At 42.4% G+C, this 18,389-nt stretch overlaps 1 protein-coding gene across 2 annotated transcripts in view; it reads right to left on the bottom strand.

The window, feature by feature from the left end:
• Positions 1-297: 297 nt before the first annotated feature.
• Positions 298-18,389, bottom strand: part of RSU1 (Ras suppressor protein 1) — a 116,434-nt gene continuing 98,342 nt past the window's right edge. For both annotated transcript variants that reach the window (XM_010576448.1, XM_010576533.1), the window contains one exon: positions 298-773. In XM_010576448.1, the coding sequence (XP_010574750.1) occupies positions 671-773 (103 nt within the window). In that variant the 3' untranslated portion in view covers positions 298-670. The remainder of the gene's footprint in view (positions 774-18,389) is intronic.

An 18,389-nucleotide genomic window follows, 5' to 3' on the forward strand; every position in this document is an offset into this window, starting at 1 on the left:
AGCTCTTTACAAAGACAATTTTTTTTTCTTTCCTCTCTCCCTTCCCCTACTCCTTGATTTCAAAATAACCTTCAAGGCAAAAAAAGCAGGACATAGCATGTAAAAAAGAAATAGAAACTGATTAAAATTTTTCACTCCTTGAACAGAATGTTTTCCATTTTAACTAACATGTATCAGATAAAATGCTATCACGTTCCTACACAAGAAATTAACACATTGCAGGAAACTGGACACATACGTTCCTCAAGGAATTTGCTATTCAGAAGTCCTACTGAAGAAATTGAAACACAATACAAATAAAGACCTTTATTAAAATCGCTTGGAACAGTATATGAAATTTAATATCATATAATATAGGTGCAAAACCCCTGATAGTGACAGGATGTGATACATGTGAAGAGAGGACATTAATATACATATAAATAGAAAAGCTAAAATGTGTTTGACAGTGATATATTAAATGGCTACATGAATGTGACCATAATTAGGAGAATATGTAATTTCGTATTCCTTAAGCAGTATCTTCTAAAGCAGTATACATAGTAAATTGCTTTTACCTCTAGTGTCTGCTTTCTTATGAGTAACAGGAGATGCGTAGGAATATTGGAATATTGTAGGCACATGCAAAAGCAATGTAAAAGATATAAAAACAGAGGCAGAAGCCAGGGACTTATTTGTTCTTGGCTGCCAGAGGCTTACGGCTGATCTTCTTTGACTTGTCATTGTTCTTCTTTGGAGGTTCAGGATTCGCCTGCATGTGTCTGCCATAAAGACTGTAAGGAAATGAGACAAAGAATATCTGTGATACAACCATTAAACACAGGCTTTTACTCTGCAGCATGTTAAACAATGCATCTAGTTACTAGAAATAAAAAAGGAAGGTCATTATATTCATTTTGTCTCAACACACTGAATTTTCTATTATATCTCATGCTGCAGTCCATAATACTAGGTTTTTCATGACTTATCGGGAGAGTAACATCGGGAAGAGCAGGCCTTTGGAGCAGTGAATGAGCAATCAGTTTTGCCTTCAGAAACTAGCCACCTTTATTCCGCAGTTATGGGATTAAGGCTTGGAAGGCTGCAAGGATGTGTATTCAAGTCGACAATGACAAAAATTGGGTTGAACTGGAGAGATAGAGTGCCCACTTAGAGCAAAGTGAGCATCATCCCTAACCAGAAAACCCAAGGGCTTGATAATGTGACAGAGAGCAATGGTGTCACAGCCGCCTCTGCTGCTCACACATGATTGATAGTACTGGGACAGCTACCAACACATCAATGCCACATTACTAAGTACCACTGATTAAATGTTGACAAAGTATCCTACAATTAAGATGGCTAGCATTCACTGCGAAGCTAAACAGACTACATGGCTGAGAGGATCTTGCTAAACATCACATAGTAATTAATAGATAATTTATGAGTAATCCTGATTAAACTAAATTAAAAACCTACCCAAAATAAACACAGCTCAAACTTAACTTCCCCTATTGACATAAAGTGCTTTTTGAAGACGTACTTTGCGGGGGTGTCAGTGCATCTTGAAGGGAACAGGGACGAGCTTTGTTTCTGCTCATTCAGCTGTATAAACACTGGCAATGTTGACACCAATACTGAAATCCCTCTGAAAGGTGTCCTCCTGCTAATACTTAGGCCTGATGCTGGTGAGTGTCTGCCCCAATCCCATACTAGGCTGTTGCCAGGAACTTCTACCACTTGACAGGAATTCTGCTACTAAAGATAACGGCACCAGTTCTCACAACAGCCTTCCGTGTGTCACTGCACCTCCACCTTTTGGTGGATTTTGTCAAAAAATGGGACAGATCAGGGGCTTGGGGTTGAGAAACTCTGTGAGTCTTCCTAGAATTGCCTTCTGATGTGTCAAAATTGGGATGGGTAGCTATCAGCTCTGTCGCCACAGAACCCGGGTCCTGCATTTTCATGTGTCTGGGGCATGCAGAAGGTCCCAGCTGTGGCAGGCGAGCTGCACTGGTCCATCACACGCACCCTCATGGGCACTCTCCCCTGCTGCAGTCTGTGTATGCAGCTTGCACGTCTGCCCAACCCTCGCTGCAAACAAGGACCAGGTAGAGATCCTTTTGCTACTTTTGCTTAGTCATGTCCAGACAGACTTAAGTTACTCATGATACGTTGCTGCTTATCCAGAAAGCATGACCTGATAGACAGTTCTGGAGCGGGTATCACAGATAAACTGACTCTTTATTTACAGTGACCTCTTTTGCTTTGCAGGCTGAAACTAATTTCAGCAGAGGACGGGCCCTCCTTCTTCTACAGGGCCTGATGGACTATACAGTCAACTGTATGCAAGAGACATTGAACAAGGATCCAAGCAGACAGAAATACTCTTGAATTACTGTGCTGTAAGGCATGGCCATGGAGGGGCTGTTTACGTCAGATACAGAGAGATTTTAGCCAAGACATACATTGCTCTGTACAGCTTCCTGAGGAGGGGAAGTGGAGAAGGAGGTGCTGAGCTCTTCTCCCTGGGAGCCAGTGGTAGGACGTGTGGGAATGGTTCAAAGCTGTGCCAGGAGAGGTTTAGGCTGGACATTAGGAAACATTTCTTTACTGAGAGGGAGGTCAAACACTGGAACAGGCTTCCTAGAGAGGTGGTCGATGCCCCAAGCCTGTCAGTGTTTAAGAGGCATTTGGACAATGCCCTTAAAAACATGCTTTAACTTGGTCAGCTCTGAATTGGTCAGGCAGTTGGTCTAGGTGATCGTTGTAGGTCCCTTCCAACTGAAATAGTCTGGTCTGGTCTGGTCTATTCTATTCCATGTCAGGAGGTTAAAAGCTACCACCCGCTCTGAGCTTTATTTCGCTGTATCTGGAAGATACTTCAACCCTGGGGTTCCTGGACTGCTGGGATTAGAGCTTCTCATAGGGTGGGGTAGAGAGGCAGCACTTGCTTTCACCTCCTCAGCAGCTGCAGTTTTACATCATGCTGCTAAACAGGCTGCTGTCACGGTGCGCTGTACCCTAAACAGCCTTGCTCAAGGAAAATACAACTGTAAACTATGACATTATTTCACCTTACTGAAATTTTATGTGTGCCATCACCTACTGTCAACACGGGATCAGATCCCATTTCCTGATGAACGCAGAGAGCCCTGACCCTCCGTGATAACTGAATGCTTACTATTAGCTACAATACACATATTTTTCTTTTCATAAGAGATACAGCCCCAACAGCACAAGGCTATATTTTATCTAAGTACACAGTATGTGTATTAATCAAATAACCATCCTAAATAACTGTCCTGTTTTGGAAGGCGTTAAGTTAGTTGAGGGAGGAAAGACATGGCAGGAGATGTTTTGGTATCAGGAAATACTATCATTGTGGAAGAGCACAGAAGTGTCATTCACGGAGACCTTCCTATCAGAAACCTATCCAGGGTAGAAAAAGTCGGGGAACAAGCACCATTTTGTTCTCAACAATATGCGGCGCAGCCTTTGAACCACTGTCTGCAATAATTTTGTAACTCTGAGAAGTTAGCAACAGAGAAGTGGAAATGCATGCTCAAATCTGTGAACACCAATAGTTAGTTAAATACTAAATTAACATTCAAGTTGTTTTCTGGCTCTAGAGGAATAATGCTACATTGGAGTAGAATGTAAAGTTTTTTCATATAGTAAGAAAAGGCCCCTTTGAGAACTGTGGACTGGGACTTTAAGTACTGAATTAACAGAGAATTGACTGATCCACTGTATCTGAGCACAAAAAAACTTCACAGATGGGAATGGAAGTCCCCTGTCCTGTCTTCCACCTCCTGCTGCCCCACAGCTCCTTTGCCCTGTTAGTGCCAAGCCAGAGAGGACTGTAACAGCAGCTTTAGTGGTTTTCAGGTATTACATACCCTTTTTTTTGCTCAGGTTGGTTTAGGCTCCACTTTTTTGCTTTGGAAACTATATGAATTTCCCTCCCAGATGACACTTCAGGCATTCATTCTGCCTCTCATTTCCTGCTTTCTCAGGGCAAATCTTCAAGTTTGTGGACTGGCAGAGCTCGGGTTAGTGAACTTTTTTTGAAGTAAAAGGGTGTGGTGGGAATTCTACTGACTACATGGATGCTTTTGAAGTGCAGAAGCTGAATATTGACAATTTTGAATGAACTTCAGAGTTCTGGTATAGTCTACTTGGGCAACGCCTTTTGACTGTGAAAGGTTCAGTGGCCACTGCATGCATTAAGCAGTAAAAATCCCAGTTGACCTCTAAGTATTTTTAGTAGCAGTTTTTCTTTGATATTTACTCCTTATGATATTCATTGCTATTGGTACTCCAGCAATTCCCTCCACCCCATGCAAATACTACGTCAGTAGTAGTAGATGTGTGTGAGATGCAGACATCTGCAGCACTTTTACATTTTTTTTACTTATTCTCAGGTCCAATCACTTCTATCGGCACATGCACTGAATTTTCATCCAGGAAAATAATTATTGGGTTTTAAAAAAGCAAATCAAATATATCTACTTAGGTTTCTCTGGCAAAATTTCAAGGAAGTTTCAGCTGCACATTGCTATCTCAACTGAAGATAAGTGCTTTACAATCTATCACAGTAGTCTGCTATGCAAAGAGCAAGGATCAGACGTATTTAGATTATACAAGCCTTCACAGACAGGGACTCTCTCTTGTGTTTGCACACATCAAATACGAGGAGACATATGGTGTCACAACAACATTTAAATACAATAATGACTGTGATAATGCCTCTGGGACAGAATTTGCCTTCTGTTACACTAGGGAAAAGAGAATGCACAATTTTCAATGAACTTCTGGTACAACAACAGACACCACTTTTATAGCTCCCAAGGAAAAAAAAAAACAAAACAAAACCAGGAAAAAAAAAAACCAAAGAAAAAACCTAATGGAGCTGATCCGCACAGAGACACAACTATCTGAATTACACGAGAACCTATAACCCCTTGGCTGTAATAGATGTGGAGTTTACATATACAGCCCTTAATCTCGATACCTGCTGGAAGGACAGAGCCACAGAAACCATAGCTTGCACGTCACCGTCTGTCAGCCAAGCTGTAGTAACCAACTGTGTACATGTTCTTGCTCTGGCATCACTGCGGAGTCAAACGTGTTAGGCAGAGACACTCATGCACCGTCCTCAGCAGCGAAGGTCAGCTTAAGACATACACACAGACAGTTATGCAGCTCAGCTGATGGATGGTAATGTACTAGGAGATGGCACTTTGACATTATCTGTTTGTATGACTAGACCCTTAGCAAAGGCAGACAGCCTCCATAAACAGACAAAGGAATATTGAGGCAGATTGTGGCTACTGTTTCAAGGCAGATTTGTGAGGTAAATGCTGATAATATATTCATGGCAGCACCTTCACACTTGGTAGTTTGGAACGTCACCTGTTCATGGGGCTGGTACAGCTCTGAGCAGGACACTACACACAGCTTGCAGACCAAAACCTCAGCTGAGGTATAAAATCTGGAGTGCAAATAAATATTTGAGATGTTTGTGGTTTGCAGCAACAGTCAGAAGCTAGTTATTACAACCACAGTTCACAAACCGCTGAACCTTTGTCGACTTAGCAGCTACAGTATTGCATGCAGCCTTCTCATTATGTTAAAGTGGAGATTAAATGCAAGACTGAAAATGCAGAAAGCCCTCAGATAGAGATTTCCAGTTGCTTTCTTTCCTTGTATATATTTTTCAAAGCAAATATCTCTCATGAACATAAATGTTTCTTTGTATGCAAACAAACAAAATCTCCCTGCATTCTCTATCTGCCCCACTGGAAGTAACAAATGAGAGCACTATGGCTGCTGCAGCAAAACTAACAATATCAAGTGAGAAAGATGCTCATTAAACTTCATCATTCTGTCTACTTTAATGATGCTTTTACTTAATAAAAATTCCCCAAGCAGTTGCAAGGATATTAGGCAAGGTCTTTGGTTATGTATCAGGGGTCTAAGCTGTCACTAGCAAGCATGTAGTTCAGGAGGGGCATTCCCAAGAGGAAAGAGTGAATACAGCTTTCTTGTAATAAATTCAGAGAGAATCAATAACCACAGCCTGCCACATTACTTAAGCATTTAGGCAAGTAGGTCATCCTTCTAAATTAAACTACAAATTGCTAAATGTTGCAATTTACAGCATAAGATCAGGCATGGAGCCTTGTAACTTGAAAGCTTACAGTCTTGCTACCAAAACCTCTGAATTTAAAAAAGAACCATAGTTAAAATTCATAAAGTTCAATAGAGCCACTTTCAAAAACCACCTTCAGCACAATTGCCTCCAATTTTTTGCTCTTGTACAACAAAACATTCACTAGCTGAAGGCTATGTGCTCCCAGAGATGAAAAGAGTGAACTTGTGTGTAAGCTAGTGAACTAGCATAAAGTGTTTGATGCACACATTAATTTTCTTGAATTTAAGCATTTTGAAAGAGGATTTCAAGAATGAGCCGTAAGAAATAAATTGCTTTCACTTTATGTCTGTCATAGACCTACAGGGTGAGTATGCAGTATGAAAAGGACACACACAGTTAAATACGATCCTGGAGAGATGCCACCTCCAGGTATGTACCATAATCTGAGAAACAAAGGTGAAACATTCCAGCACTGCTCGCTTGGAGCTCAGGTTCAGGCAGGTATTTAATGCTCAGACACAGCTTCAAATGTGGGTATTTACAGGACCTCAACAGCACAGTCCTCAGCCCCAGCTGCCGAGGCAGGAGAGGGGAAAGGCTGAATCAGTGGTGATATCACTGGAGACCCAAAGCTGAAAAGAAGTGCTTGCAAGACTGATACGTGCTGGCTAGCCTGTATTAGTTACAATTCTCAAGCACTTACTGCAAGATGCTTTTGCCTTGGCAGTTTTTGCATGGCTTATTGCTGCTCTGGTATCCCCTCTGAGCTACTGAGACTGGCCTTTTCTCCTGTGGGAGCTGCTAACACGTCACCTCCTCAAACCACATCTTCTCCTAGGAAGGGGCCAGATACTGGGGTTTAATTTGCCAGTAATGTACCAGTGAGAGAAAATAGGGGGGGTTAAAATTACTTTGCAAGTATCATATTATTTTGGTAGTTTACCAATAATTTATTTTTATTCTCTGTGACATAAGTCAGATGATTTAAATTAAGAGGAACATTGCATGGGTAAGTGAAATGAGTATCTGGTTTCCTTGCACACTCGGATGGCAAGCTGCAGTTTTAGGATTCTTAATAAGGAAGAACAGACAAGAGTGACTCATTTTATTCAGCTAATTTTTTGCCCCTTGTTTGCGAGTGCTCTGAGAGCAGATGGCAGCAGTGTCAAGAGATGTTCATCATCTGAAGCTTTCCGCAAGTTTCTTCAAAAACTCAGCTTTGGCCTGTCATCTGTCTGTGTACCACCTCACTCCTCATGCTCTGAAATGGAGGCAGTGCTCACTGGTTGAAGGGGGCAGGTGCCGGCGGTGCTGCGTGCTTGCTACGCTGCAAGAGCCTCTGGGCTACTAAACCTGCTGCTCTTAATGTGTTGTAAAACTGCTCCAGTATTTTTAGGTCTTTAACAGTTTGTCTTCCTGTATTGCCCACTCACACTCTGGGATGCCTAATACTTCAGACTGCCCCAAATCTCCACACCCTAGAGCCCAGTCCCAAGACACTGTGAAGTGTAACAACCTGTGATATCTTCCTGTTCCCTCCACCTGCCCCAATAACCTTCATAACCCAAAGCTCCTGCAGAGTTTGCCCTGGCATCACCCTCCCTAATCTCCCCAAGTCCCGCACTTTGCTTTTCAAAGAGACCAGAAATCCCTACTCCCCTCGAGTGCTTTCTGGGGTCTTCACCCCCAGAAGCACTCTGCAGGGGAACTGATCACGTCTTCCCATCTTGGATTAGCTGTTTTTTTGTAGCTAGTTTCATTTATTGGATCCCAAATTAGGTAAGAAGGAGAGGATTCAGTACAGGTGGAGAGCTGGATATCCAAGACTGTGTTGCAGTCAGTGGAGATCTGGCTAATGAAGCCAGTGGAGTAGAGAGCTTTTTGGGTGACCAAGTACAAGTGTCTGCTGCGAGATGCTTAGTTGCTATACTCTGTTATAGATTTTCAGCAACTGCAGTGGACAGTAGGCAGCTAGCTGACACACAGACACTCACATTTAGATATTTTAAAATAACAGATGAAGTCTGCCCAAAGCAACCGCTCCCCTCTGTTCCCACTTGGCACGCTCTCACAAGGTGTTAGCTACCTTACGTTACAGACTCTGCTGAGTCATACAGTCCAACGTTGACTTACTGCGAATTCCTGCCTAAAACCACTCCAATCTCAATAAGCAAAAAAAAGTATTCTGCCAAAATTGTCCTGGAGCTCACCATCTCAGCAACTGTGTTGAATGTGCATCCGGCAAAATAAGCCCACCCATCCCATGTGCCTCCTACCAGCCACTTCACCATTCATTTCCTCACAGGGCTCCCTTCTGCCGGATCCCTCAACTCCAGTCTCTCCTGTTTGCATTTGCTATGTCATATATCTGAAGAAGAGAAAGACTCAGCCTCTACGTGCCATGTTTCCCACCTTCTTTCCCTGCAGGTTACTGTCAGATGGATCCTGACCAGATGGACCTCTGGCCTGAGCTCAGGAGCTCCCTGTGATGCTCCTCACAATAGCATCATCAGTCCTGCTGTGACGACTCAGCAGCCCAAACGCAGCAGTTGTAAAGGGAATACAGTCCAGCCGGACGTGTAAGGAGACATCTCGGTGGAGATGTGTCTATGTGGGAAGATTTGAGCCAAGGTAACTATGATTTACAAACACCTGCTCTCCTATAAGGCTGGCAATTGCTGGATAATTTTAATTCTGCCAGACACGTCAGCCCTTAAACTGGTTAATTTAACCCCTGCTTCTTTGAACTCACCATCTTGCATGTTAAGGAGAACTAATTTTCTTTTTCCAGAAAGGAATTCCAAGTAGGTGTTAGGCATTTCTTTAATTAATATACAGTAATAAAAGAAAGCCTTCTCCTTATATTCTCTGAGGCTAGCAGCCTTTTGAAGCAAGTACTTTAAATGTGAGGCTTGTTAGGGGAGCACAGCTGGAAGCTCATAGAAACCTAGAAAAAAAAGAGTCTTTTGTAAAGGAAAAGGATTTGCAAAACTGGCTAATGACTTTGCATACCCAACTTGAAAGAACTTGCAAGAAATGTGACTTTTGGCAGAGAGGTTTTGAAAGCACATGGAACACCAGCATCTGTTTTCTGAAAGTCAGACCTATCTAATAACTAGGGAGCCCAGCACTGAAACTCTCAGCTGTGCTACAAAGCCAGAGACACACACAAGGAGGACCTCCACGGAACTGTCATGAAGATGGGAAGGAGAGGATCTGCTTATGCTTATTTCTTTAAAAACAGAGGCAAACATGAATTAAGATTTCATCTAGAGAATCTATTATGCTGATAAAACAACCACCAGCTAGCCTGGTATAATGAGACAGCAGACTGAGAGGACCAGGGAAAGAAAAATTCGTTTCTGCACCTGGATAGTCCTATCAGACTATGTCAATCATGAAGTATTTCTCACCCGGGACTCGCATCTTCAAGTGCATCCAGGAGGGCTGATCTCCCTTCTCATGCTCCATTTCAAATGGACTGCTGACTGGTTCAGCCTACATGTGCAGACCAGTCCCTGGATCCACGCCAGGCACAGAGAAACTTCATAGGTCAGAACCTAAAGTCCTCACAGCTGAGAATTCCCACAGATTGCAGTGGAATACTTTTCCCCTTGTTTTCTTTTCACAGGTCAAATGGTGCTTCCCCACTTATGTATGCCCAGAAAAAACAATTTAGTGCCAGACAGAGGTATCAGCTGTAAACCCTGAGGGCTGAGGTATCCACCAGGACAAATGACATCTTCCACCTAATGAATCAAAAGGAATTAAGAGCCGCAGAATCTGCATGAGCAGGCTCAGCTTCTTTGGCAGAAGCCAGCACAGGTGGCTGCAGAGAAAAATGCACCAGCAAGAAGGAATAAGACTACTCAAGTGAGAAAGAAGTGTGTTATGTTCACTGGAGTCACTTGTATCATCACAACCTTTGTCTTTATGTATTTGTAATTCCGTGAGCATGCAGTAGATAAATCAACAGTTTGTTCCATTTCACCAAACCACGTTGCTGGGACCATATTCAGGGCCACCTGCCTGCTCTCAAACTAACCCTGGACAGGCAGTGAACATGGTGCAGGAAACATACTGGCACACAGCACAGACAGACTCCTGGAGCCAGCCGAACGGATTCTTCATTCTTATGTTATTTTAATGTTGTTGTGCACATGGAGTCCTTTGGGTTTAAGCAAACCAGTGCTCATTTTCCTTTTTGAATGCTACACTAAGGGGCTTGCTGCTCAGATAAATCCCCTTACATAATCTTTATTATTGATTTACTACATGCATTTTGCTGTGCACCTAATTAACATTTAAAAAAAGGAAAACAGAAGGTAAAAATAGCTAAGTGCAAGCCAAGGAACTTTCTTTAAGTTATTCTACCTCTGGCAGGTATGTATTTCTTTTCCAGTAACGAGACAAAGTGTACCAATAAAATGTATAGAAGAGACTCTGGGAAAATACTGATACGCAGAGTCTCTTTTTTTGAGCAAAACTGAAGTGTCTGAGTTAATCTGAGCCTGGTCTGCTGCACAGTGAGGATGACTGACTTCACTGGCAGTAGCAGGGAGAACATTCAGGGGACTGCAGTTCTCCATACACAGGGTTTATATAGCTGCCCTGCTCTGCTGGGCTGGCTCACATGCCTCTGCCAGGGTGTCTGTCTACCTTCATCATCCCTACTGGCTGCAGGGCTGGCTGCCTAATGGCTCCTCAAACTAGACACAAAGACCAGTGACGAGGGACACAGTGACATGGTGGGGAACTCAACCAACCTAACCCTCCTGAATCACCGCTCCCGAGACCCTCAAAGGTCAAGGACTAAGCCCCGGTCCTGCTGCACAACCCACTTGGGTGACTCAACACACTCTTTCTGGAAGGCTGTGCAGGCTCTGGGGACCACTGTGTAAAGGGGGCACAGGATTTACTGTGGGATGCTTAGGGGGAGTCTTGGGATTGAGCAAGAGTATTTAAGGATTATACAGGACTTATGAGATGTTTAGGGGAAGGACCAAGAGAGCGGAAAGGAGGGATCAAGATGGATGGCAGAGAACAAGCGCAGGAAAACGGAGAGAGGATCAAGTGGGGAATAAATGAGGCCAGTCATATGCAAGCAGGAGGCTGGCCAGCACGCTTGTTTGGTTAAACTGCACCAAATCACCTCCAAGTGGAGGTGTGCTCTACCTAAAACCTCTTTATAACTGTTTTCTGTGTGAGTGTGCTCTCTGTTCTGACAACACGCATGTGTGACCCATCAGCAAAGTTCAAGCTAGGATGGACTGAGTCCTCAACACTGGAGAGACCAAGGGCCTGGGATCAGCTCCCATTGAGGCTGAGGGGCTGCAGGCTGGTAAGACTGGGTCTGGGGACCTGATACTTGAAATATCCAAGATTTGGGAGCCAGGTACCAGAGAGATCCCTGACACAGGGTTTTCCCTGAGCAATGATGCCTAGAAATGCAGTCTGGCTGTTGTTTGTCCTCTCTGCATTTATGTGGCCACTTGTCCTCCCATCATGCTAATCTGTTCATGGCTGGCCATGTGTACACACATGTTCTGAATTTGCGGTTAGCCTTGCTACTGGCAGGACAAAGGAACAGGGATATGGAGCAGCTGGTCACTGCCATCAGTGGAGAAATCCGCTGGCTCCTCCAGCCCACTGGATTTAGCTGCACAAAAGCACTACCAGGAAAAAGGTGAAGAAATGAGGAAACTCACTTCACCTTTTTGACACAAAGGACCACATCTGAAGTGCTACACTTCACAGACAATCCAGTTTCACCTAGTCACCTGAGTCAGCTTTGTTTGACACATTTTGTATATACTTTCCAGAAAGGCTGTTTGAGCCTTCTCAGATTGAATTTTTGAACATGCACAACAGGTCAATGCAAATATTGAATTTTGCCGTCTTCCTCATGAAATCTCTTTCCAGTTCCCAAACACAGCCCTTTCAACTCCTCCCTGGCCAACACTGGCACAAACATGCCAATGATGTCAATCTTCCAGATGCTCTGATGAGTTGTGCTCAGACAGGTCCACATACACACAAAGGAGTAAGGAGATTCAAAGCCAATTTCAAAAACATTGTCACCATTCATGTTAAAATGCTGGAATTTTGAAAGCCAGAGATCAAGTACTTCATTACAGAAGCAAAAAATATCAACACAATGGTTTTCCAGTTGTATACATCTATTGCGGAAGACCAAAGATGGTCACACAGATACCATGTAATAAAATGATACAGACTGGTCACCCCATTTTCCAGCCAGTTTTGAACAAAGCATCACACCATTAATATTTGGCAAACAATTACTGATTTTTAAGCAAATCTTTGGCGTTTTTCCATGGCTTTTACTGTGCCAACAAAGCTGTTCCAGAATATTTTCAGGAGGGACCTATGTTATGTGGCAGCCAATAATCTTTATGGTAACACTGCAATGAAAATGTCGCTTACTGTAATGAGCACAGATCATAAGTTAAGCCCCCAGCTACCTTTCTATTATTTTTCATTACAGTCTTTCTGGGTTTGTTATGCTTCAAGAGTACTCAGGGAATTACATCAAACTAGGCTCACTAGTCAGCTCTTCATTACTCAGACCACAATGAAACTAAGCAATCAGCAAACTGAACCAGCTCCTGAGGTAACACAAGACACTAACATTTGTTTGAATATTTACCATTTCTTTTTTAGCTTGTCCTTTCTTAAAGGTCTGTTCTGTAAATAAACTTGCCTATGGTTGGAGGTCATTCTGACACAACAGGGAAACCACATATTTTTCCATGCCATTGACACCTTGAGCGAAGGGTTGAGCTTCCTTTTGTCTACCAGAAACAAACTGTGTTATATTCATGTTTTCCTGACAGCAGTGTTTCTCCTAGAATTGTGTTCCATAGCTCTGGATAAGGTGGGTGACACTACAAGTCTCACTTGCTGTGTGAATCCTCGTCCCTGCCCCATTGCAGATTTTTGCATTGGCTTCCTTCCCTCTTGTAAAGCAAGAAGCTGACCACCCCTTTGGAAAACAACAGTTACACTGACATCAGTAAGTTCTGGTGTCGTCCAATCCGTACAACTTCCCAAGTTGCTTTCAGTGTATTTCAAGACCCACAGCGTGAAGAACATAGAGCCTTTTGAAAGGCCACCTTCTTCCCTGATGCCCGTCAAGATGAAATGGTAACACAGTGCCAGCCTCATTTTGATTTCAACAAAATCAATACAAGTTTTGCTTCTGATTTCAGTGGATGCAGCCTTTGGCCTTTAATGTCAAACAATCTATTCCTGAGAACTGAAAATCCACTAGTGCACACCGTGCAGCATGGGCTATCCCGTGAGGCAGGTCTCATCACAGTCTTCTTGGAAATCACCTACATTTCTTATTTTAACTCTCTCCTGAACAGAGTGACTTGGGAAGTGCAAAACCCTCTAGATTACTTAAGAATTACAACAGAGGTAGTAATAATTTCTGTTGCAATTAGTGTTAGCAACTGAGGCATATCTTGGAAACTGCAAAAACAAACATGGCTTTACAATGTCAATCAAATAGCACGTTTTTTGTTATTTAAATCTTCTACACATGGCCATTATTATCCATGCAAGCAAACAGGCAAACTGCACTTGCATTACAGCTTACAGCTCCAAACTGTACAGCAACGTATGAACAACACAGGCTGGCTGTGAACACTGGAGTGAAAATTATGTCTTCTCATCAAGTGCTAGCAATAGCTAGGGCTAATGAGTCACTCTGTAAACTTCTTAATGCATGCATTAACCAAAATAGTTTCTCTTACAAGGAAGGTGGGATTCTGCATACCAATATGATCTGGTTTTGCTGAACATCTTTTTGCCATAGGTAGGCAGCACTCATCCTAAATCATTGGTGCTTGCGTATGCTTATGAGTTAGAGGAACAAATATGGAACTTCTACATAAAAGGACAGGAACTAGTTTACTCCATCATCAGACATTTGCAAAAGGCACCCACAGGAGCCTCCAAGAGTGATGCAAAATAAACTAATGGTTCCACCTGCTTCTGGGCATGAGGAAAAGAAACATGGAGTTGAAACCACTTGCAACGAAGGCAGAAAGAGTGCAACAACGGGGAGCCAAACCCCAAGATGCAATCTTGGAGGATAAACTGCAGGACATCTGCTCTGTGTCGTCTTAGAAACATGTTGGAAAACACATTGCCAGGACGGCAAACATGGCCCTTGGACTACTGTCCTTACTTTCTGGTTCCTCAAGACACAGGCTACTAACATCTTTGCCAAATCCCAGCCTATGCATGCAAGGTAGCAAACAGGCACCCCGCTTAGTTGTGAAACTGTCCCAGTACTCCCCAAGCCTGCGGCACGGAGCGCATTTATGAGAAATGCAGGAGTGCAAAAAGCATAGTGGCAAAAGATTTGTCAACAGCTCTCTGTCACCAAGAAAGCACTTCATTAGCCTGTCAATTGCACAGTGTCTAGGAGATACATTTATTGACAACTCACTGCCAATTGATCCAACATCTATACAAAGCTCTCCTTATGCAGTGAGCTTGCTGACTCACATCATCATGAGCTCTATAGAGAACTAATAGCCGTACTAAGCCCCAAATTGCTCCAATTTCTAAACAAAATGAAACCCAAAGTGGTAAAATCCCACCAATACCTCAGCAGCTAGACCATATTCCCTGCTTCCAGCACAACATTTTTAAATGAGATTCATTTTTTATACACTTCATAGGTGGGGTATGAACTCACAGTGAATAAAAGTCCTTATACAAAACACTGTTTTTCACTTTTATGGCCATTTGTGCTTATGGGATTACTTTTGAAATACAGGGAGCCTGCATCTTCTGCTCCCTCAATTTAGCATGGAAGTACCCAGTGATGTTCAATTCTGTATGCCAACCAACTTCTCTGTGTGGTTGGGTCCCTCAGCCTCTCATCAGGTTAGGATAATGCTGCGAATGGCTAATTGATCCTGCAGTGGCTTTAACAACTCGCAGTCACTTCACACAGCCAGCAGCATTCCTGCAGCGCACATGCTCCTAACCCTTGCCTGCTTTGCTTTGTACTACCTGTTTTACCACTTCATGATAATGCAGTGTCAAAGACAGCAGGAGTAACCTATTCTGGCATCTCCATCTGGCACTATACATCAGACTTGTGCTGCTCTGGTGGATTAGTTTCAGATCCCTGTTGGCAGATCAAAGGCAGCAATAATAACCACAAATCAATCCCTCTTTAAGGCCTAAACCATCTTCTCCCTCACACAGGATGCCTCATTTCTTCACCACCCCAGAGCCCTTATAAATAGCAACTTTGCATAGACACAACAGTCGTATGCAGATACTCAGGCCCTGGAGAATTTGGCGCTGTGTTTTCAGCTGCTTTCTCCTATTCACTGACAAACAAAATGAGCAGCATCAGCAGAGGGGCTCATGTGGATAAAACACTCGAGTCCCCGAAAATCAGAAAGCTGCTTGGTGCCAAAGTGAGGACATACAGAGAAGATGGCTTGCTTCCTTTGGTCTCATCTCAGGTAACACATTTTCCAGCACCCATCGGTGAGACAGTGCTGTATTTTCACTGAAGCACCCACCTACCATCAGCTCACTGCTCAGTGCTCTAAGCTGACCAACAGATGTTTTCAGAGCACATGTTCAGATACAGAATAGATGCATCCACAGTTGAACAAGTGCACTGTGGACAGGCTGCTTTCTAGGGGTGTTTCCTGACAGCTTACCCACTTGATTAGCACATGCTGTAGAAAACAGGACTCAGAAGAAAGGGGATTCATGAGGTTTGAGATCCACACAGCTGCTCCAATATAGGGGGGAATATCTGGTCCCTTTCGCAACAACTGTGCTTGCATTCCTGAGATCGCACTTGATTTCTTGATGGTCATCTGTTAGGTCTTAGCTAAGGCAGTGGGAGTTAAAATATGACTCAAAGGCTAGGTATCAGCTCTCTGCCTGGCTATGCTTTACTGTCAAAATGAGATTTTTACTGCAAGAGAAGTAGCTTTTGTTTGCTCCCTCTCCGTAACACCTTCATGGTGACAATGCTGTATTTACCATGATGTAGCTAGGCAGTTCCCTAGGACTCAATTCACCCAGAGATGCTGTGGTAAAAAAAAAAATATCTGTGGCTTGGATTTTACAGGAGAACAGCTATTATGCTGTAAAAGATATACCTGCATGGGCAGTGAAGACATAAACTCTTCCTCTTATCTTTAAGTCTTTCAGTCTTGTAACTTGCAGTTTGAATTATGTCTCCAAAGAGACTGCAACATCAGCTAGGACAGCAACAGTTCAACATTCCTACATTTGTCCTAAAATGAAACCCAGAGATAAACAGCGAAAATGATAGCTGCTTAAAGAACTTCTGAAATTCTTAAGAAAAAATGTATCAATTAGAGGCAAACAGCCACAAATCCTCTGGTGCCAATATTGCATACTAATACAGTTTGCAAAGCCCAGAAAGACCTATTTCAGGGTTACCACATAAGGGCCCAAAAAACATTTTGTCCTGAAATTCTTTTGAATACAAAGTACTTTGATCCTGATTTTTTCAGTATTCAATTAAGATACAGTTCTACTCAACTGACTGTTTATCACTGATAATTTTTTTACTATACACATAAAACTTGAACATTGTCTCAACATATGGAAAATGTGGATAGTACATATTGCTCATAGCGGCACATAATTTTAAGAAGAACTGTAACTGTACTATTTCTAGATAATTTTTAAACTATGACAAAGATGCATGCTATTGAAGAAAAATGGCAAGCCTATAAAAAGCTACATGTGTTTGAGTCAATCAAGTATAAAGAGTATATTTTTTTCTTATGATTCTTTTACATGCTAGTGTAAGTAGGAAGTCAGAAAGATTAACCAAAGATGAAGAAAAAAAGACCATCCTCTTCCTCCCACTACTAAGCTTAGAAAAATATCCTAAAAAGAAAAAAAAAATACACTGGCAGCTTCTAAGACAGTTTAATAAACCTTGGGGAATGCCTTAGTGCTGAATTTGGTTTCCTGGTAGTACCTAAAGCACTGCTACTAAAGCAATACAATAAAGTTTATGAACTTGTCTTTACTGCTGCATAATTTATCTCTGAGAAATGATACTATGGCGAACAACTGCTCTCTATGAATCTCTTCGGGGCTTCAGTGAACTGCAGCTTTTATCACAGCAAGTAAACTGGATCAAGATTAAACTCCAAACCAAAATATATGTCACATTTTTTTTATTAATGAAAAATACTTAATTCAAAAGTTAACCACTACTATACTCAAGTGTTTTCTTATCCTCTATGTCAACTTCCCAACTAAAGTGGTTTTGAGATACTTTACACTGAAAATCAAAAGAAACAAAATCCAAACCCACTCATATTTCTTTCTATTCAAGAAACTTTCCCTTTTCTTTTTTATTAGTTTCCTGCCTAACAAAACCCAGATATATCCCTTCATAAAAAAAACCCCAAATGAACAAAAACCCCCTTAAACCCCAACAAAACCACACTGCAAATTCAAAATAAACTTAATCAAAACCCAGTAATCAAAGCCAAAGGTACACTGACTTCACCTGGTCTAGTGCTCACAGTATAGCTTGCTCAGACCACTTTCCAGCACTGTAGTTACACTGCTCTAGAAAATGTTTCATTTCGGGGTACATGCCTTCTGTCAGGACAGCAAGTTAACATGACTACACAGCTGTTTAGTTACCAGATTTAATGTGATGCAGGCATGGGAAACCCTAGCCAGAGGAAAAAGGTAAAGAAAAGAAAATAGATCAATCCATTTCTGTAATTAAAAAAAACCCGAACAAATCAGATGGTATAAATTGGAAGGTGCAACTACACAGAGGGACATGCATACATGTTGTGGAAAAAACGCTGTCGTCACTCAAACCTCACAAGCCCATACAAAGCTGACACAAAGAGTGGTGAGGAACCAGCACAATGGGAGACCCACAGAATAAGGGTCAGCCAGTATCTCCCACCAAGGAAGTATTAGATCAGTCTGTAGAACAGCTTTGTAAGAAAACTGGCAGATATTCAGCGTAGCCTCAAAAAAACAGCTGTGCTGAGGGACTGATGACCTGAGCATACACTGGGGTAGTTTTCATCCCTGGATGTTATGATTGTTAGCAGAGTGGCATTTCTCCATGTGTTTGTCTGTAACAAGATAATTTCAGGATGCTGGATTATCTGATGAATTCCAACATTTCAGGCAATGTTCTAGGCAATGGGCAGTGTCATATTGATTT

Source organism: Haliaeetus leucocephalus, unplaced genomic scaffold, assembly GCF_000737465.1.
Source record: "Haliaeetus leucocephalus isolate CR32 unplaced genomic scaffold, Haliaeetus_leucocephalus-4.0 Scaffold0, whole genome shotgun sequence".
NCBI classification, from domain to species: domain Eukaryota; kingdom Metazoa; phylum Chordata; class Aves; order Accipitriformes; family Accipitridae; genus Haliaeetus; species Haliaeetus leucocephalus.